The sequence below is a fragment of the Poecilia reticulata genome, linkage group LG19, assembly GCF_000633615.1.
Source record: "Poecilia reticulata strain Guanapo linkage group LG19, Guppy_female_1.0+MT, whole genome shotgun sequence".
Lineage (NCBI taxonomy): Eukaryota > Metazoa > Chordata > Actinopteri > Cyprinodontiformes > Poeciliidae > Poecilia > Poecilia reticulata.
In genome coordinates this window covers 11,410,992-11,432,255 of record NC_024349.1, presented here as the reverse complement: position 1 = coordinate 11,432,255, position 21,264 = coordinate 11,410,992, and the positions used below count along the sequence as shown (strand labels likewise).

General features: G+C 39.4%; 1 protein-coding gene across 9 annotated transcripts in view; it reads left to right on the top strand.

Annotated features, from left to right (window-relative positions):
- The window catches only part of rnf157 (ring finger protein 157), a 30,983-nt gene extending 9,915 nt beyond the window's left edge, over window positions 1–21,068 (top strand). The window contains exons 2-20 of one of the 9 annotated variants that reach the window (XM_017310947.1): window positions 1,427–1,545; window positions 5,562–5,650; window positions 6,350–6,499; window positions 7,249–7,366; window positions 7,458–7,524; window positions 7,631–7,674; window positions 8,497–8,544; window positions 8,676–8,747; window positions 8,894–9,053; window positions 9,309–9,421; window positions 9,495–9,730; window positions 10,343–10,445; window positions 10,571–10,679; window positions 12,472–12,689; window positions 12,777–12,839; window positions 12,928–12,976; window positions 16,231–16,341; window positions 17,851–17,885; window positions 19,217–19,306. In XM_017310947.1, coding sequence (XP_017166436.1) covers window positions 1,427–1,545; window positions 5,562–5,650; window positions 6,350–6,499; window positions 7,249–7,366; window positions 7,458–7,524; window positions 7,631–7,674; window positions 8,497–8,544; window positions 8,676–8,747; window positions 8,894–9,053; window positions 9,309–9,421; window positions 9,495–9,730; window positions 10,343–10,445; window positions 10,571–10,679; window positions 12,472–12,689; window positions 12,777–12,839; window positions 12,928–12,976; window positions 16,231–16,341; window positions 17,851–17,885 — 1,904 coding nt within the window. In that variant the 3' untranslated portion in view covers window positions 19,217–19,306. Of the gene's footprint in view, window positions 1–1,426; window positions 1,546–5,561; window positions 5,651–6,349; window positions 6,500–7,248; window positions 7,367–7,457; window positions 7,525–7,630; window positions 7,675–8,496; window positions 8,545–8,675; window positions 8,748–8,893; window positions 9,054–9,308; window positions 9,422–9,494; window positions 9,731–10,342; window positions 10,446–10,570; window positions 10,680–12,471; window positions 12,690–12,776; window positions 12,840–12,927; window positions 12,977–16,230; window positions 16,342–17,850; window positions 17,886–19,216 lie in introns of those variants that run through there. The other 8 variants (XR_536314.1, XR_536315.2, XR_536313.1 and 5 more) reach the window with 8 other exon arrangements.
- The last annotated feature ends 196 nt before the right edge of the window (window positions 21,069–21,264 follow it).

The following is a 21,264-nucleotide window of genomic DNA, read 5'->3' as shown; positions in this document are numbered from 1 at the left end:
TTGAAGTATCGTTTCTGCTTCAGCTCGAAGTCTCGGTTTAAGCAGAGATGTAATGAAATACAACAGACACTGACAGGCCTCTGCGTCTGCCTTTCTCTGAAGAACTACTGAGCGGGAGGAGACAGCCAGGTGAGGAGAAACTGTTCTTATCTATCGATTCACTATTTTTATCATACAGACATTAGGCTGTTGTTGGTGCGCTATTAGCTAGCTGCTAGCTAAAAATCTTCTCCCCTGTACCGTTAATGATATCAGTCATTCTTTAGTATTTATTATGCAATAAGGGCACATCGCCCGTCCAAAACCGATTATCTCCATAATGGGTATATGACCGATCTTCTAATTTCCTTTGCTGCATAATGTACATTTCATTTATTCTGGCGTTAGGTAAATGTATCTTGAAGGAAATAGCACTTAAATAAAAGTCCAACAAGGATATTCATTTAGAATTAAAAATAACTCACCGTGAATTACCATGATAGATATAATGAATGTGACATTAATGAAGGGGAAAAAACTCAACCTAGACTTTTAAGTAAGTTTAGGGTCTGGTTCGCAGAGTCTGAAGTTAATTTTGTTTCCCAATTATTCAATGGAGGAAAAGAAAACTAACCTCAGTTAAGTAAAATAAAATTGTAATCAAAGCTTTTGGAATTGTAATGATTCCTTTTTWAAAAAAAACAAATAATTTTGTTTAAAAAAAACATTTTAATTAAATAACTAATTTTTGTCTTGTGAACATAAAAAGTTATTTGCCAAACATAAACTTTTATTTGCACACCAGAAATCTTTTATTGCGATTTTAGGCCCTGCCCACGACGTCATGTGAGAATCACAAGCAAAACTTTTAGTCAAACAAAAACTTAGAATTTTTAAGAAAAGATTTGACAAGTGCAAATAAGTTTGTTTTGCAAAAAAAAAATTTACTTCATGAGACAAATGTATGATTTAAATGTTTAAAAAAGTTTTTAAAGAAAAACTCAGTAGGCTTTTCTCATGGTGACATGCATTAACCTTCCTATGGTGTTAGGGTCCCTATGGACCCGTTTTGAGTTTTAGCATGCATAAAAGTACTTCATACATTTGTTTTTTGCGTTGAAACTTTTTGACTTTGTCAGGGACTTCCATTTAAACAAAGTAAAATAATTTTTTTTTTTTTACTAAATTATAAAGTGCTCTGGTGAAAAAATGACTTTTGTGGTGTTTGGGTCATTTGTGACCCGGTTAAAATTTTCGATTATAAAACAATAAAAAAATGMCAAAAATTAAATCATAAACACACAATCAACCAACAGCCTCTTCCTCCAACCACTTGAAGTTCATTTAGGGNTTTTCATCCTCTCTAACTGAGTCACTTATCATGCTTTTTTAATCTTGTATTGTTTCAAATTGGTCTAAAAGTGATTCTGTCATTCTCCTTTTGCAGGGAGTTACTTCGCCAACCACTTCATCATGGGAGGGGAGAAGTTTGACTCCACCCATCCAGAGGGGTACCTGTTCGGGGAAAACACAGATCTTAACTTCCTGGGGAGCAGACCAGTAGCAGTGAGTTTCTTCACACTGCCGATTAATTATAAAGTCTACTTTGWGCGAAAAATAGTCTAACTATATCTTGATTTGTGGTTGTCAGGCTTTTTGTTAGTACCACCTCACCATGTTTACTATTAATKACCATTTTTGCTCCATTTAAGCACATCTGTTTCTAATAATATCAAGCGACGCTGCTTCTTAAGATGTTTCTTGAAAGCTTGGGAACCACTATTTTAGCCCTGTGTTAGCTAATTTATTCATATATAGTTGAATATATTAGCATGTATTTTTTCCCTCTGTCTGAAGTTAAATCCGACCAAACTTCTTTTGTTTTTAGGTCAATTAGAACGACCACATTTATTCCTATTGGCGAAATTCCACATTAATGAGAGAAAATGTCAGAATTATGTATTAATATCTGCAAAGTCACTGTAYTGACTACCATATTGATTTGTTCCTGCTGTGATGTCAAAGGGAGTTGCTGACTTTTTGGCTTCTTCAAAGTCAATTAACAGCCTGTCAAACCATCACTGATTGAAATTTATTTCATCTCAATAAACTAATTAGACAGGAAAATCATTATCTGCTGACTCCACATGCAGTGAGACTGACAGGCGACACATTCTCTGGAGAGTTTGTTCAAACTCAATCAAGAGCCTGAAGGTCAAACTGAAGAGAGCTGCACAGTCAACGCGCTCGTGCCTGCAGAGGAGAGGYAGAATTTGACACAGACGAGCTGAAGCTGATATAAAAATGCATCTCTCCCAGCACCGATCTCAGCAGTGCTTCTGCTGTTTCTGACTGCGGGGGCTAAAATTAGGCAAACAGTCTTCCCTTGATTTCCTGAGCGTATAATCCTTCTGTGGGCTCACAGGATTTAGTGTAGGTGTTTTTTTTTTAATTGAATTTTATTTTTTGCATATGCGGTTTCTTTTTTAAATGCTTTACCAGCATTGTATAATGGTGTTTGGTTTCACAGACTTTAGCCGCAGTTTTGCTTTCTGTCTGCCGCACCACACTGGCGCCACAAGTATGACAATGGCTCAGGCTATATTTATGGGTTTCTCCRAAAGTCATTCTTACACGACGCAAAAAGAAAATGGATTTTACGCCACAACRAATGAAATTGCAGAGTGGTTGATAAAAAGTAAACTCTTAGACGTTTCAAGAAGGAATAACAATARTTTTAGGGAAGCAATTGTTAGGGTATAGTCTACAGTGAGGAAGATGCTTCATAACATTCAGAACAATTTTACAAACTGCTGCCATTGACCTCCTCTGTGTACCAACATATTCTGCACACCAGGAAGTCTACAGCAGAAGATCTGCAAATATCAGTAAATCAAGTTTTTTTTGTTTTTCGTCCTTGTCAGTACGAACAGGTTTAGTTCTTCAATGTTATGACGWTATAGAACAGTTGAAAAAACTGCCAATAATTTCTCACTAATTGTTCTCACAGAATGAACTTTATCATCCCCTGCTGATATTTTTGGCTTTAGATGCCAGGTCAACAAGGTCAGCCTGGTTGGAAAATGGTCAGTGTTAAATGACCTGAGAGTAAATGTTCAAGTGAGCATTACACATTAAAGACTTGTCCAAAAGCTGCATGTATGTCAGAGATTTAAAATGTGTCCCGTTTAGTGACTGTTTTCACAATGAGAACATGTTCAGAAACTCATGATGCGTTACATAAYCTGTAACTGCAGGGAAAAAGGAGATGTGAAAAAGCCAAATCAAAATGGTTCCTGCCGAAAAGAAAATGAATTTAAGACATGTTTGTGTTGCTGTATAAAACTAACAAGACGAGTCTRTAAATTTTATCTTAGTGTGAACATAGTACAAGAACTTAACAAGAGCGAGACTACACATTCATCCCACAAGACCAGACGATGCACTTTTAGATTTTAGTTTCACAAGAAAACAACAAATAAGGTKTCATAACATTTTGCCCAACTTCTAAGAATGTCATTTTAGTTTCACAAATCAGTTTTAAAAAAAGAAAARGTTTAACTATTTACRAATCATGTTTGTATTATTCTAATTCAAAGGTTTTTGTAATTCTTGTGTTCTCACAAGTAAATTTGTCTAAACATTCTGGTCTACAGGCAAAATTAAGTTCTTTGAAATAAGCCTTTAGATTAGCACTAATATGTTCTCTAACAGAAATCTTGTGCCATAAGATCATGTTATTCACACACAAAAAAAAATAACCAGTTGAACTGCGGTAACTTATGGTTAGGATAAGTTTTTTTTAAATTTGCTCATAATGTTGGGAACTTTATTTTTTATCATCAAAACCATTGCAGACATTCATGTTCTCCCCACCAATAGGTTAGGATCAAATGCCGCAATGTCAGTTATTGCAATAATTTGGTCAAAATGTGTTAAAAACAAAAACAGAGCTGTAGGTTGTTGTTTTGTGACGTACATGGTTGCCAGTGAGGTTTCGGTGAATGGCCCGTTTCAGCACCAGCTCCTGTGTGTGTTTGTTTGTGTGGTTTGCAGGCGTGACTCCTGCTGAGCCCAGATGTGTAATAGTGCTGAATACGGCGTTATTCTCAGCCACACAAACACCCTTAAACACACGGGAGCTCAGATGAGGGGTTGTACTGTCGAGGTATCCCGACCACATCCTGCACGTTTCTTCTCCCGAGATCCTCGAACGACCCCAGCTCTCCCCTCGYGCTCATTCAGCAGCTTTTGGCTTCAGACACACAGAGAAAGAGTTGCTGGGAAAGAAACCAGAGACCAGAATCCAAAATAAACGATCTGTGTGGAGTTTTACGGCAAGCCATTTGAGTTAATATTTGATATCCTTGATGTTTTGCCTACTGTTTCTTAACTTCTTAACACTACTGCAGTTTGAAATTTGTTCACACTTAAAAGCTGTTACTCGTAACTTRACATCACATCCCTGTGCAAGTATTGCATTTTGAAATATAAATTGTACAGGAACATTGACTAGAGACTCTAAAAAGTGTGAATAATTTAATTAGCACATATTGTGGGACTTTCTAGTTATGCAACATAAATACCAATTAATGGCRTTTTAAGAAAAACGAAACTGTCTGTATTGTCAGGATTGTTATTTTCACTATTTTCTCCACTGTTTTTTCAATGAGAGAATCATTGAAAAATCATTTATATATCAATAAATGTAGAACTTAATGCAAATCGGTGATGCAAATCACACTTCTTCATGTGACTTGTGTCCTAAAGAAGAATATTACAACTGGATATGTTTTCCAAGAGCATTATTTGTGACTGCTATATGCTGTCACAGCCGTACAGTAGGCTAAAAAAATAATAGTTTTTTTTGTTATCACAATAGTAGCACATATTGTGATAAATTTTATTGTGATAGAAAAAGATATCACATATCGCCCACCCCTATTAATAACTTGGTATTCTTCAGGTTCACCAATAACTAGTAAGAGTATAAAAGCTTTAGTTGACTAGTTTACACTTGTTGGAAAAATTGTAACTACTAAATAAGTTTTGCCATTGTGGTTTAAGGTAAATAATCTATCAAGACCATGTACGCAAATGACTTGCCATAGTATTTATACCAATTTTACATTTTGTTAGTAGCTAAAGTCAAYCACAAAGTCAACAAGTGGAGCCAGTTGGAAGAGGTRTTTTTCTTATCAAAGACCACTTTAGTGCTSTAAGAAACTCTGTTTGACCCTGGAATGTTTTCCTATACTCTGGTCCTGTTTAGTACAGAAATAAAAGAGACAAAAAAAGAAACGCTGACTTGAAGTGTCAGCTTTGTCCCTGAAAAGACTCAATCTGAGCATTTTTTTTTAGCCCAGACTCAGCACTTGTCAGCACCAACTGCGTCTGTGCTGACCACCCAAAGCCCTTCGGCRTTGAGGTTAAGTCGGATAGAGGTCATTGTGCAAACCCTGAATTTGCTGCGGTCAAGAAGAAGAATGCTGGTCTGGCTTAGGAGAAAACAAGGTTCTCACCCTCCTCTGTCTCATAACATGTATTTTACATCTAAAATTTGTTTTCTGTTTTGTGTTCAGTTCCCRTATGCAGCTCCTCCACCTCAGGAACCAGTAAAGACGCTACGAAGCCTTATAAACATTCGGAAGGATACGCTGCGGCTCGTGAGGTACRCGCATGTCATTAAACAACTTGTTCAGGGTTTGGTCAACCTTTCTATTCTTAGCAGGGTTGACCAACGTAAAACTGATATCTTTAGAGGTTGTGTTGAATCATTCATGCTTTTTGTAATGCTGACATCCACATACTCATGTCAGAGGTAAACACAAGCTGTTTGTCTTGTTTTAGAGCAGAACTTATACACATTAACATAAATATGTTAAAGACAAAATGTTGTTCTTCATCCCAATGGATTTTTTTGTTAGTTTCTTTTTGATGACTATATGTTACAAATTAAATCCCAGTATTCACMCCCTTTGATTTTTTATTTTTTACAAACACCCACAAATTTAAATTTATTTTATAGGGGCTTAATTTGTTTTGCAAATCAAATTAAACCCATATAATCAACTCGAAAGAACACTTAACACTTGAACTGGAAGACATTTTAAATATCCAAAATAAATAAACAAAACAAGAAATAAAATTGATTACGAAGTGCAAACTAGCTACTTTTTACTGTGTGTCAAATTTTTGCAGCATTTTTCTGAWTAGCGACTCCTCAATAATATTAAAAAGCAAAAACTAAACAAACAAGCATGCAAATGTTAATTTGCAATGCGATTAATTGATTTATTGCTTATTGTGACAGRCTTAGTCTTGACATTTGTAGCTTTTATTTTTTTGCATTTTTCCCACCTTTGTCCAGGTGTAGTGAGGACCTGAAGCTGCCAGGCGACGAGGCGGCGGGAAAGAACAGGGCGTGCTACAACGTAGAGTTCACCTTCGACGCCGACACACAGGTTGCCATCACCATTTACTACCAGGCCATAGAGGAGTTTCACAACGGAGTGCCAGTGTAAGTAACAGTGTGTGTGTTTCAGGGGAGATGATGATGATGCTCTGCAACAGACCTGCTTCAGCTTTTCTTTTTACAAAGCCATTAAATATTTTTAGCTTTATGTGTTCAACTGAAAAAACCCAAAAGACAAACAGGTCTGCGATTTGGACTGCATTGATACATTCAGCTCACAAAACAAGACACTTAAAAGTGAGTTTTAGTGGAGTCCAAGTTTGATTTGTTCTTATGTTGACATCTAATTCTCAAAACATTTCAATTGTTCACTTTTTAATTCATTTGTCACAAACTGTTTCGTGTTGAATTATCCAAATTAAATCTGTCCGTTTATGTTTTTAGGATCAAAGGTGGTCGAGTCATTTATAAACTGTGAAACATACAGTTAGCTTAACACTGACAGAACGCTGCCATCTTTAGATTTTCATATTCATGCATGTTCTGCCCACCAGGTCCAGCTTTGCTTGAGAACGTTCTCCCTCTTGTTCTGAGTGTAGGCGTTTGCATATTTGGCATAAAGAGCCGTGTTTGATTTTCGTCCAAACGTAGGCGGGTGTTTCCTAATCTCCTCTTGACATATAGAAGTAAAATCCCTTAAATGCATCTTTCCCTCCTTTGATGGAAATGCATTTATGCAGAGTTTCTAGGACGTTCATGCTACCCGATGGCTTATTTAGCAGCTTCAGTGTACAGAAGCAGTGAGGTTTTCTTCCTGCTGACCCGTTGGTCCCGCTCTTTCTGCCCCCTTGCAGTTACCTGCCACAGGACAGCTCGCTGCAGTCGGAAACGGTGCATTTTAAGAGGGGAGTTTGCCAACAGTTCTGTCTGCCCTCACATACCGTCAACCTCAGCGAATGGGCGGACGAGGAGGTAAGCCGCCCCATACTGAAAACAGGCTCGTGTGAATCTGCAGGAGTGGGAAGGCGGCCTGTTCAGAATAACAAATGCTCTCTCTCCTCAGCTGCTGTTTGATATGGACAAGGAGATCTTCCCTATGGTCGTCCAGGCTGTCGTAGACGAGGGAGAAGGTAAGACGCTCTATCAAGCATCTTACCTTGATGCGTGATGGATGGCGTGAAAAGCACTGCAGCAGAATTTGAAGCTAAGGCGATCCGCTGCGTTTTGTCTTTCCAGATCATTTGGGCCACTCTCACATCCTGCTGGCTACGTTTGAAAAGGTAAAGCCAGGCTGTTTTATGAGTCAGAACCAGTGAGGCTGCAGGAACATAATGCTCTTACAGCTAAAAATAGGCTTTTGATTTTCAGTTTTTCACTGTCTGGGTGCTTGAAATCCTTGAAAAGAATTTCAGTCAGTTGTTTTCAAGGTTTGGAAAGTGCTTAATATTCAAAACTGCACAATTTTGTAATAAAGTGCAATCAAACGTTTGATTTGTAAAATGTTACTTGCAGCTGAAACCAGAWATTTTAACACAYCTAATGAAAAGACATTAGGTGTGTTAAATATATTTTATATTTTATTTTYATACTTTATTTTCACTGCCTGAAGTTAAATCAGTGTAAGCTTTTCTTGTATTAGTTCTGTTAGAATTACCACAATTATTTCCATTTGCAGAGACTTTTTTGTGTGACTTATTGTGTTTAAACAGAGCAGGAAGGTMATTTACCTGAACACAATCTGCTGTTTGGATTGTTTCGTTGTAATGAATATTTATTATTCCTAACGGCTCAGTGACTTSTATTTTATATGTTATTTCAGGACTTTTTGTTAAATTAGTGTGWTGCTGTTGAGCCTGTATAGGGTGTGTGTTAGAGAGACATTTCTAAACATGCTGTAGAGAGTAGAACACTATCGCAAGATGTTATTAATAACAGTAATAAATAATATTTTTAACTCCAAAGTGTGGTGCTGGAAAAGTTTGGCATCTTACCTTGAAAATGTTTGAAAAGTGCTTGAATTTTACTGAAGGGAAAACATAGGAACCCTGCTCTGTAACAGCAGCAAACTCTTAAATTAACACAATTCTTTGCCATGTTTTCAGCATATGGATGGGAGTTACTGTGTAAAACCTCTGAAGCAGAAGCAAGTGGTGAATATACTTGTTTTTTTTCTCCTCCCTTCCTTCCCCTTATTGTGTTGCTGTTTTTTAATACAAAATATAAGTTCCTGTTCATGCTTGACCCGTGAGACCGTCTGACTTTATTGTGTTTCTTTTCCCAGGTGGACGGAGTTAGCTACCTGCTGCAGGAGATCTATGGGATCGAGAACAAATACAACAGTCAGGAATCAAAGGTGGAAAGAACAAAGCAAAAAGAATTWAGCCGTCTTGCATCTGAAATGACATGGCAGAAAAATGCAACAAATTAGTGTAGCTGTCTCCTTTATTAGGACGGCTCTTTTAAAAGTGTCTCTCTTTTTTTTTTTTTTTTTGCCTGCAGGTGGCCGACGACGAGATCAGCGACAACAGCGCCGAGTGYGTAGTGTGCTTGTCTGATGTGCGAGACACCCTCATCCTCCCGTGCAGGCACCTGTGTCTCTGCAACGCCTGCGCAGACACGCTGCGYTACCAAGCAAACTGCTGCCCTATCTGCAGGCTGCGTGAGTTTACCTCGCTAAATGCTTTTTCAAGAAAGCGGCTTCAACTGGGAAACTTCAAAATTCATCCTTACAATCAGCTTTTTATTTTATTKCAAGAATTCAAATTGCATTTGACATATATCTATAGATGYATAACCAATGTGTTCATTTCTGACAAAATCTTTGGGTTTGGGAGACTATTTGATCAACTTTACAGAAACACGGTTTTGTTGCTMGGTTTACATGCATGTTGTATTGTTTTTATTTTCCTGTTAGCCTTTAGAGCTCTGCTGCAAATTCGAGCAATGAGGAAGAAGCTCAGTCCTCTGTCGCCCACCAGCTTTAACCCCGTCATCACCTCCCAGACGTCGGACTCGGAGGAACATTCGGTGAGGCGCCGCTGAAACAGGAAGAAGGAAATAATATCCCTGTCCTACGCTAACCTCCCTGGTGTTCTTGCAGCAGGCGTCCGAGCATATCCCGCCTGGCTATGAGGCCGTTTCTCTCCTGGAGGCGCTGAACGGCCCTCTGAGCACGTCCTCGGTGGTTCCTCCTCCTCTCCATTCGGGTCCCAGCCAAGTAACCGGGGTGCTGCCRCCGTACAGCAGCGAGCCCCACCCWGCGCCGACCCGATCCCTCTCGCCTCTCGACCAGTCCAACTCCAGTCAGGGATTAAAGCTAAAAAAGAGTGGCTCAAAGTGAGTCAATTAAAAACCTGAATCTTTACCGTTCAGATCTTTAAGGCATCTTCAGTCAAATTCGTCAGAAGATGCAGTTCAGTAAAAACAAACCTTGTTGCAGACTTGTTGAAATTCAGACCAGCAAGAAGATCATTAAAAATAAAAATTGTGAAAATTTATGCAAGGGAAAAACCAACCAATATATATTAATTTAACGTTTCCAAAAACTGTGTATAAAAGTATTCCTATTGTATTCCCAGACTGACAAAGTCTGGATTTTGATTCAAGTGTTTTTCATGTCTGGATAAATATGGAAAAGGAAAAAATAACAATGGAGAAATCTACCAACTTCAGCCCATGTCACATATGCATCCTTTCTCCCTTCTCTTTTTGCGTCTTTCTTTTCTTTCTTCCATTGTTCCTCTCTTGCTTATCCCYTTCATCATTTGTCTCCTATATCCATTCCTTTAGTAGATTTTTCTTTCTTTTCTAAAACAAGTAGGAATCTTAAAATCCAGGAGAAAAAATGTTGTACAAAAAGGGCAAAGCTTGTACTGCCAGTTTAGGTCATCATATCTCATGTAATGAAAAGAAAATATTCAGAATCTGATGCAACTTTGTTTATTTCAGATCACTTTCCCAGAATTCCTCTGTGCTTCCGGAAGAGGAGGACGAGAAATCTTGCAGTGAATCGGATGCGTGTCGTCCCAAACTGGCTGTGGACCAGCAGGAGGTGTGTTTCTGTGTCTGCATGTTTTATAAAGAATGTGAGAGGAACATGAGTTTGCACTTTTGCCTTTGTGTGTTTTTTAAATATCGGATCACRCAGCACTGTAAGCTYACTGCKGTGTCTTTCAGTGCGGCGTGACTCCAGACAGCGAGAACCTGACCCTCTCCTCGTCAGGAGCCATCGATCAGTCGCCCTGCACCGGCACCCCTCTGTCCTCCACCATCACCTCCCCTGAAGGTACGTAAAAATACAGAGACACAACTCCAGCCTCAAGCTTTTCTAAACCTGAWCCGACAGACAGAAACACTCAAATCATTACCTTTAGTTGATAACAACAAAACAGCTGTTGTTCATCAGAGTAATTCACATTTTAGAAGTCGTTGCTRATGAACATCATTTTAATTAAATCAATTATCAATTAAAACAAGAATTAAGAAGGTTTAGTTTTTTACCAGCATTATGTCTCTATCAAGAAGGTGCCACATCCAAACAGAACGCCAGAGCTGGTGTATAAAAAAAAGTAYAAAAGCTGGTGAMATAAAATAATGCAAATTGGAAAGTAGTAGAAAAAACCCCCCGGTAAAGAACAGTTATTAGAGATTTCTCAGGATAATCTTAGAATGAGGCATCAGAGAGGCGGAGCCAGGGACAACATAATTTATGAAAAATTAAAGATTTGATGTCCTGGAATGATCCTGCCCTTAACTTATTTAAAATACTGCGGTGGGACCTTAAGAGACCTACCTGTGAAGACATGATCTGAAGTAACATTGCAAAGAGGAGTGAGTCAAAATTCCCTCACACCAATGAGAGAGGCTGTTAAAGTCAGATGGGAAATGAGAGGTCGTTTGCTAAAGGTGGTTTTACAAGCTGCTGAATCATGTGGTGCACCAATGTTCCCCCATGACTGCATTTAAATGTCAGCTGGTTTTGTGGCAGATGTTAAAATTATCACAGCAGGACAACAATTCAGTAATGACAGGTGACATTGGCGGAACAAGGTCATGAACAACAAAGTTTGAATATTTCAATCTTTTGACCTGTGCTGTACAAACAGATTGATTAAGCGTAGGGTGACTGAACTAAGCCTTATGGTGCATTCACACCAGCTCTGTTTAGTCCGCTTTAACCCAACTCTAGTCTGTTTCCCTATACAGTCTGGGTTCGCTTGGGGAGTTGTGAATGTGCAATCRAACTCTGCGAACTCTAGTCCGGTCTGCTTCTCSGTTTGGTTGAAGCGAACTCTTGTGTGGTTCTTAAGCGACTGCATATGTGCASGTATGCACATATGCAGTCGTCCATGGTCCAGATCATCCATGGGTGCAAGCAGACTGGAGGCTGATCCAAAAGCAGGAAGCAAACCATTGCAGAGTGCATTCTGGGTAAATCCAGTCAAAACAAATTCAAGGGTCTAACTCTAGTGGGAAAAAATGCTTGTGGTCTTTTACCAAAGACATAAAAGAAATCCTTCCACTGCAAAAATCTGACGCCACTTCATTTTTGTTTAAATTTTGTGAAGAATGAAGCTTCTTTGGAGGTTTTCGGGTTGTTTTCTTCAGTGGTTCTTGGTGCAGCGCCACCACAGGCGAGGAGATAGACACGTTTTTCAATTAGTTTGGATCGTTTGTCACAGTGCAGTGTGAAAGTGAACTGCATCGACTGAAAATGTAACAAGCATTGCAGTTTTGAACAGAACCTACGGGACTATCAGGTGAGAAAACACTATTAGAGAGAGGGTGAGTGTCTTCATGATCCGGGGGAGCTCATAGTGGAGCCACTGCTTCTCTGCATCAAAAGGAGTCTGTTAAGGTGGTCCAGGCATCTGATCTGGATGCCCCCTGGATGCCTCCCTTTGCAGTTTCTCCAGGCACSTCCCTCGAGGACCAAAGCATTTTTTTGTGTTTGCTGTGCAGAGGAAGAACAGATCCTTGTTTTTGTTGAGGTTAAATGAAATATACACTGGATATAAAGTAGAAAATCATCCAAATCTTGAGCTGGTGCATCACTTGTATCTCCTTCTGTCCATCAGACCCGGTGAGCAGCAGCCTGGCCCAGTCAGTAATGTCCATGGCCTCGTCCCACTCGCAGCACTCTCACATCAGTGCTGACACCATGTCCTCCATGTCAGGGTCCTACCTGGCCGGGGCCGAAGCGGAGCCTGCGGGGGCCGACGAGGTGGGCGAGGTGGACGGCGAGGAGGACCGAGACGCTCCCATGGAGAGCCGAGCTGCACCGCACCAGGACGGGGTGAGTAAGAAACGAGAACAGAAACGGCTGCACGACAATCCTGTTTATCTGAAAGAATCTTGAGATTTCCCTTTTTCCTTTATTCAGGAGTTTTCTAGGGAGTCGAAGGGACACAATTACTCTATGGCTGTAGAGGAGCAGGATTCAGAGGTCACTGTAACACAAACACAGGCAGAGTCACTTGAGCTCATTTTCAATTTCACGTTTTACAGAATTTTGCTTTCTTGTTTTCTTTCAGGGAAATGACGTAACAGAAGAGGATTGCTCCTCTCCATCAAATGGGAAAGGTAACTATGAGACTAATCCCTCACCTTTTGCCCCAAAGCAGCTCACCTCCCTCTACATTTGTTACTCTTCAGTCATGAAGACAGCGTATGTTCCTTCTCATTAAATATTTAATTATCCGGACAGCTGACCTGCATGTGCATCTCTAAAAATAATGAGAAAAAGAACCATACACATGCAGTGGCATCGTTTGTCCTCTAGATGGGGCTGTCTAAGCTTTAATGCATTCGGTTTTGTCTGAATAAGTGTAAATCATCTGATCTGGGGTGAATATTTAGGTATTTTAATCACAACAACAATCAATTAATCCTTGATTATATTTAAATCAAATTGATTCTAACAGGRTTAAAAGGGGACAAAAGGGCTGCTTTAGGTTTCCTTAATGATAACTTATGGTTATCATTAAGTCTGCTGTCTTGCTTTTTTCTTTGTCCTGCATCTTCATGATGATGGAGAGACAAAAGTGCCACCATTTTTGTTTAAAAATTAAAATAAACACCCAGATAAACTAGGGTGTTTTCACACCTGTTTTATTGGGGACCAAAATTGAAACATCTGTTGCATTTTCAGCTGGTGCGGTTTGGTTTCACAATGCACTGTGTCAAATGATCCAAACCCTTTGAAAAATGTGTTCCTCCCCTCACCTGTGGAGGCGCTGTACCAAGAACTATTGAAGGAAACAACATGAAAACCTCTGAAGAAGACACTAAGGGCAACTTCCTTCTTCACAAAACGGAAACAAAAACGGATGAGATTAGATTTTAGCGGTTGTAGGATTTCTTTTTTGTCTTTGGCAAAAGACCAAGAGCAATTTTTCTGCTAGCTCTACACACAGAGGTTTTTTGGGTTGTATTTACCCAGAATGCACTGCACTAGAGTCTGCTTCCTGCTTTTGGAGCGTTTTCTGGTCCACTTGGTGTTCACGTATGCATTGGAACCATGTAAGAGTTCACTTTAACCGCACTGAGATCTGGGTTTTTAGGCAGATCAGAGTTGCGCATTCACACTTCCCCAAACGAACCGGACTTTCCAGGCAAATGAACTAGAATTCATTTAAAGTGGACCAAACGTGGCTGGTGTGAATGCTTCCTCAATTTGTTACAGATTGTTTTCTTTTAATTATTGTATTTACAAAAAGTATTTATATTCATTTCATTATTGAATAAATAAATGAATAGTGATTCATTTATTTAATGGTGGGCAGCAGATTATCTATTGTATCCATCCGACAAGTCAGTGGGCGGGTACAACACGGCTCCAGTCAAGTTGATTGGTCTGATGWGAGCTTGCTGTACATCTAACATTGAAACACAGTAATAATTTAAATTATTTTATGGTGAATTGTTGTAGAGGAAGCATATAATGAATTAAATATATTCTGAAATAACATGAATTTCACCTTTATCATTTGTTTTGCAAATTACTGACACATTTATATAATTATGGATAACTTAGAATTATTTCAAAATTTCTTCAAAGTTATATATATAAAACGTAAAGATTCACTCGTCYATTGGATTCTTCTTCTTCTAGCTCTCTGTGCTACATAGATTTTTTTATGTGTAACAAAGGTGCAATTTGTTTTTTATTTCAGTGTTTAATCAGAAAACTGCTCCTTGTTTGTGTGTGTTTGTGAGTGAGGACAGTGAGCGAATGAAGGTTAATCAAATGGTGGGCGTGAGTCGGGGGGTTCTTGGAGTTTAATGCAAACATAACGAGGTTAGCTGTCAAACTGACAGCATAAAACATGTTTATGTAAATTAGTTTCTCTGTAAATGGTGTTTTTGTGGGTGTTTGTTGGGACCTAAAGACCTTCCAGGTTGAGTGCACCTGTGCAGCCTGCAACAGAACGTGTGGGTTTGAAATCACGTGTGCGTATGCATGTGTGTGTGTGCATCTATGTGAGTTATTGCAGATACATCCAGAATGCTTCCCATTGGTTTTTGAAAATGGACAGAAACACTGTAACCTTAGTCAACTTGTGAGGACTTATGTAAAGTCAATAGAGAGACAATAAAGTGAGGATGGTTGTTTAAAGGCAGTGAATTCATGCTCAGTTTCATATTCACAGGTGTGTCCATGGTCACCATTCAGGGCGAGAACAAATTGGGTTTTTACATTTTTTAAGCCACAAATATCCACTGACTTTTACTGGGTTCTGCAGCTGTTTTTGAAAAAACAAACACACACATTTTTCTAGACCAGAAGCCTTCACATTTTGTAGGTCTGGAGCACTTTCCTTATGACTTCTCTGAGGTTTAGTAGAGAGACAAGAAAAAACTAAAAAAAACCTTCTGGTTGTCTCACACCCCTATTTAATCACATGCATGACTCAGCATGTTGTGGAAAATACATTTTAAATAAAGCTGCTTACATCTATTTATTATTATTATTGAGAATTGCTGATATTGAGTCCTCACTTAGTAACTCCATCCACTCTGAAGATTTTAGTGCTTAAAAAACACAGTTTTCCAGTTTTCCCATTAATCAAGTTGTACATTGATTAGTTCTAGACTGCAGGCTGTCTCTCACACATTTCTTGTTTTGTCCAAATAATTTTAAACCCCTTCAAAGTGAAACCTCTGTGAAAAAAAGGAATATTTTTTTTTTGGAAAAGCTGTCGGTTTTATCTTTACAAGGGGGGAAAATGACACATTATTTTACTCAACCAATATAATATTTCAAGCCCAGGCTTGAATGTTAAAACTATTTGACCAGAGAGAAATAAAGTAGAAGAAAATTGTGCTTAAAACTTTCAATCTGATTTGAATGTTTAGTCAGAAAACAGTCAGCTCCTGCAGCATGATGTCTGTTCTGTCAGTAATGTGTTTCCATATTCCATCATCTTCATACATTTTCTTGTTCTAATTACATCTGACACCCATTGGATACATTATGAGATCCATTTTAGAGTGTAAATGCTTTGTTTTCCCTGGTGTAGAGGAACGTTGCTGATGTAGTGTGTGAAGCAGAAGGCCAAACTTAAACACATTTGGTCTAAACTGAGTCCAGACCCTGTGATCGTTTAGCAGAAAACCTCCTAAAGATGGCTTTTAGAGATGTAGCTTATCTCCAGTTTCCATATTCACCATATATTCTGATTGTTGTTTAATCATTCTCCACTCCAGCATGGCCTCCTTCCTCCTCCCTCCTCCTCCTGCTCCTCCCTGCTCGTCTCACCCCTCTTCCCTCCCACCTCCACCCCCCCTCACGCTGTGCCTGGCTGCTCTTGTTTGACCTTTGCCCTCGCTTGCAGGTGGGCGGAGCAGGTGTCCAGAGTTGGCCAATAACAATCAGGGCGTCGCCCACTGTGACACGCCCTCTTTGGGGTTGGATAATGAGCAGGCTCCCGACAGCCGATTCGCCGGTGAGTGGCAACCTGTCGAACATGGACCAATGAGAGCTTGAGGATAGAGGAAAGGAAAAGTGAGAAGTGCATGACTCGGCAGCCGCAGTCAAAAGTGTCAACTTTAAATAAAAAAGGAAGTTACTAAGAGGGGTTTTATAGCAAAGCATGAAGATCTGGTGCCTTACTTCTTCTCTTCATCCCTATCCGTTGGTGTTGTGGTTACTCCAGTAATTCATTTTCCCAGTACTGATTCGCTGTGCACTGTTTCCTTCCTCTTCCTTTGAGCCGAAGCCCYGTGAGTTTGTGAGCGGGAGCATCTGTCGGGTGTCTGATGAGCGATTTCCGCATGCAATCATTTAAAAGAAATAAAAAATTTAAGAATTTGTGTGCGTGTATGTGTGTGTGTGTGTGTGTGTGTGTGTGAGTGAAACTGGTATTTCTTGGTGATTCAAGTTCATGTTCGGTGTCTGCCAGCTCTGAGCCGCTTTGCAAAAACATCTGCACATCCCGTTGTCATCCATCATTCTGACCCCTCCATTCTTTCCCCCAACCCTCCTGTTGGAAGAGCTGAGGGTTCTTGGTTGGAGTCTGACTTAGTTTACAAGTGCTTACGCCTTACAGCCAATGATCAGAAATTACAATAACAAATAAAAAGTGAACACAAATGTTGGTTTTCTGAAAATGATGTGTAGTGTGTGGATGAAACACTCCGTTGCGGCTCCTTTTGCATGAATTACTGCAGCAGTGCAGTGTGCCATAAAGGGACTGTAAAAAAAGACACTACTTTCAAAAGGTTTGGTCAGTTCAGACTCTTCTGATGTTGCGTAAGTGGTCTAATACAAGCAATGTAACAGTTGTTGCACAGTTCCTAGATACTTAGGGATGTTATTACTGTCGAAGCTCCGACTCAGCCTTTTAAATCTCCAGTAAACTTTTAAAAATCTACTTTCAACTAAAAGCTGCTGCCTACACACCTTTTTATACATCAGTTTTTCCTTTCACTGAACKTTCCTTCATTATAGTGGGTTGCAGCACTCTGTGTAGAGCCTGCTTGACTAAAAAAAAATCTTATTAACTTTTCAACTYATGAGTCTTCTCCGTGATTGTCTAGGCCAATATAATGTAAAACAATAGCATTTCTGTTGGCTCTGTTTCAGCTGCTATATGGATTAAATATGATTTTTTTTCCTTAAACACACATTTTGATTTGCGCTGTACGAGTTCAAACTTCCCCAAAACCTTCAGCTTTGCATCTTTCTTGGTTTTCAACCCTTCCGCTCTCGAGCTCCCAGATCCCCCTCATCCCCACGATGATGTTTTATGCTGAACGTTGTGACATGTTTCCTACTCGTGTGTTGTAAAAGTTCTGTTATTTCTCTGTTTCTCTCCTTCTCGATCCTGCCATCGTTGTTCTCATCCTCTTCTGTTTTTTCCTGAACATTGTTTCCTTTCCTGCCTCCCCCCCCCATCTCTCTGTCTCTTCTTCGCCATCTTTATTTCCTCTTTGGCTCTCTTTCGGATGGACAGATGAGGAGTCGTGCCCAGTGCACATTGAGGACTAGGTATGGAGTCATGGTTAGATGAAGGATTAATCATCAGGGGGATTTTGGAGCTTTATTTTTCCTAGTTTTATTTTATACTGTACATAGAAACAAAATTGTAATAGGAGTGATAGTCACAACTGTGGGACTTTTTCACATTTTAACCTGATTTTGGCTTTTCAAAATAGTTTGCAGGTCTCCATCATCCCTTTCAACTGTAAAAGGTGGTTTTATAAAGTAATGAAAGCATTTTTAGGTGTTTTTTTATCTATTTAAAATCAAAACATACTTAATTTTCTATCTTTTCTGGTTAAAGAAATTAAAGGATATGCTGTACCAACTGATTGAAGTGATTTTAACAAACAGTTGCACAGTGTGGGTCTAAATGTGGATAAAACATGTATCTTTAATGTGCCCCCATAATGTGTAGCACGTGTTCAATAGGGTGGAAAATGTAAAATTCACAGTTTTCTGCTGCGTCCTGATGCAAACGCCACGCTTTATGTTGATAACGTAGTGCGAGTTGAAGAAACGCGATCATTTAAGAAGCGCTCGCATTGATTTTGTAACATTCGTCACATGACTGAAGCTGAAACAATGAATCAAACTAGTCGTGATAAATCAAGTATTGAAATTGTCGTAGTCTAATTTAGTAATTAATTCATCGTTAACTGGGGTATACAAGCTAAAAAAGAAAAGCTAAAGCAGGTTTTGCTGTCCAGTTATTGATCAGGAATTCCAACAAATAATCAACAGATCAGTCCCACGCTGTATAGATGTTAAGTCAAGCACTTATAACATGTTAAAAGTATTTTTAGCTGCAGATGCATCCCTTGGTACAAATGAACAAGCAAACATTAAAGGAATGCTACGTTGATGCATGTTAGGTCATGAAATGCTTATTTTATGATTTTAAAAATAACATATAAAAGATGTTTATTTGCACTTTTTATATTATATCTAATTCTGTAAAAAAAAAAGTGGCTAAATATAAAATTGGCAGAATATTTCAGTTTTTTTTTATCTCATTAATTGATGAATCATTAGAATAATTGATTMCTAAAATAACGGTTGTATATTTGCGTCTTCTTGTAATGCAAGGCTCATATGTAGTGGAGCAGAAGGGAACGGTGGGGTGAATGTCCGGGTTAAAAAGGACTACACCAGTTTAAATTACGCAGTAGACTCAAACCCCTTTTCTCCTGTGAGAAATCAGTTTACTTTGAAATTAAAATAGGTTTTTCTCTAACAACCTTCAATCTGTTCTGTCTGCATTGATTGTTTAGTGTAGAGATTTAAAGAAAATTCAGCACAGTATGACTGGGTGATGGCGTAATGGTTCTGTTTTTCAGACTTCATGTATCTCGGGGGCTTCAGGCCTGCTCTCGATCCGCTCTCCCACCACATCTCCACCAGCAACATTAACCTGGCGGAGCAGGGGGCGGAGAACAGGGACGGCCAGAGTCCCAGACATCCCCGCCGCGGACCGCTCATCGTGTAACCAGTCTAAACCGCCCCGCCCAGTCAGCCTCCCCACCCCCCGCCGCCCTGCCCTTTGGACTGTGGGTCCCGACCATCCGTCTCAAGATTTCTGTCGCCGCTGGAAACCGGCTGGAGTTAAACGAGGAAGGAAGAGGAATCACATTTCACATTGTTGGTGCACTTTTATCACGCGTTTTCCTCGTTTCGTCGTCAGTGACTATTTCTGGGAATGATTATCCTTCTGCTATTTTCTTATTTATTACCTATATAGGTATACCTATGAGAGCTCTGTATTGTGTTAGTGTCTTTAGAGAAATACATGCTGCTCCTCTTTCTCTACCTTCCTCCTTCCTTCCTACTGATCTACCAGCCAAACAGTCAGGGGCTACTGTGATCGGCAATCTGATTTATTACTACTAACTTCTTCCTCTGTGTCAGAAACTGTGCTGTGAGTGAGTGGTGGGACACTTTGACCCTAAACATCGTCTCTCACTGGAGTCAAACGACGCTGACCCCTCGCTTCGGATCAGGGAGCTTCATTCTCAACGTTTGCATGCAGCTTTTCACGTTTTTCCTTCCATTCCTTGTCACGCTTTAGAAACTCCTGAATGTAAATTTAGAAGAAGAAGAAGAAGAAGAAGAAGAAGAACATTTTTTGATAGCTGAGCCAACAAACGGTGGCCAAAATAAACCTGGAGAAACAGACATATAAGGTAGAATGTAGAACAGCGACGGTGGATTTTATTGAAAGGGGATCATTCACACTTTAAATCTTCACTTAAACTGGAAATAAATCCAAACTTTGATACACACAACCTTCCATCTCCATCCTCTCCTTCATTTTAGCATGTCAGTATTAATGCAGTGCAACAGCAAGTACGACCAAGCAATAAAAAAACTCCTGCACCTCCATCTTTTCACCTCCTGCACTAGTTTAGAGCGGACTGTGTTTGCACTTCAAACCTTTCAGTATGTTCTGATTGTCTTCTCCTACTTTGATGTTGCCATTATGAAGGGAATCAAGGTGAGGAAAACCTCCTGCAGGGCATTTGAAAATGATGTAGCAAGGATTTTCCTCCACCCTCGTCCTCCCCCAGAAACCTCTCCGATCTTCCCGATCCGCCCGCCTCCTCTCGTTTGTGAGCCTTTAGTTGTTTTTTGGTTTTGTAAAACTTTTGATGTATATCTCACCTGTTGTCAAATCGTTGGTGTTTTAATTTGTTGCAGAACACTGTGCTGTTTCTTAGAATGTGGATGAAAATATGTGAAAATTTCGTGAAGAGGTTTACATAATCGTGCAAACATAACGGATAACTCAAGAGGAACAATACCTACAATTGATGCACTATTAGCAGACTCCTAGACGACACTTTCCGGTGCATGAGGTGATGACAGAAGCAAGCATGTTAGTCTAGGTCAGCCTGCACCCTCCTGTAGACTTGATAATGGACCACTGCACAAATCTGAAGCGGTACCATGTCTTTCTGTCGTGTTGCATTTCGATTGTTGGCGCCCTGTTTCTATTGGCCTGCTCAGGTCAAGACTTCTGCACTACTATAACCCAGCTGCAAACAGTCACGTGATCACTGTCTGAATGTTCAGACAGCGCTGCTTTCTGGCACCAGTCTCAGTATGATATCACAGGAAATTCACAAAACCCCACTTTTCTAGAGTGAAAATGAGAAATAGACTTAAACAGACAATAAAGATTTTGCAACTAAACGGCCCGAGTGATTTTCTGTGTTCTTTTAATTTTTTTCTTCTGAAACGTCTCAGTGATACTGACCTTGCACATGGAAATGCATGTCATTAAATTAAAATTGAAAAGTACATTTATTAAGTGGAAACTACGTATTATATAGATTCATATATAATACGATTTTTATTTTTATTGTTGATTTCTGTTCATTTTAAGTAG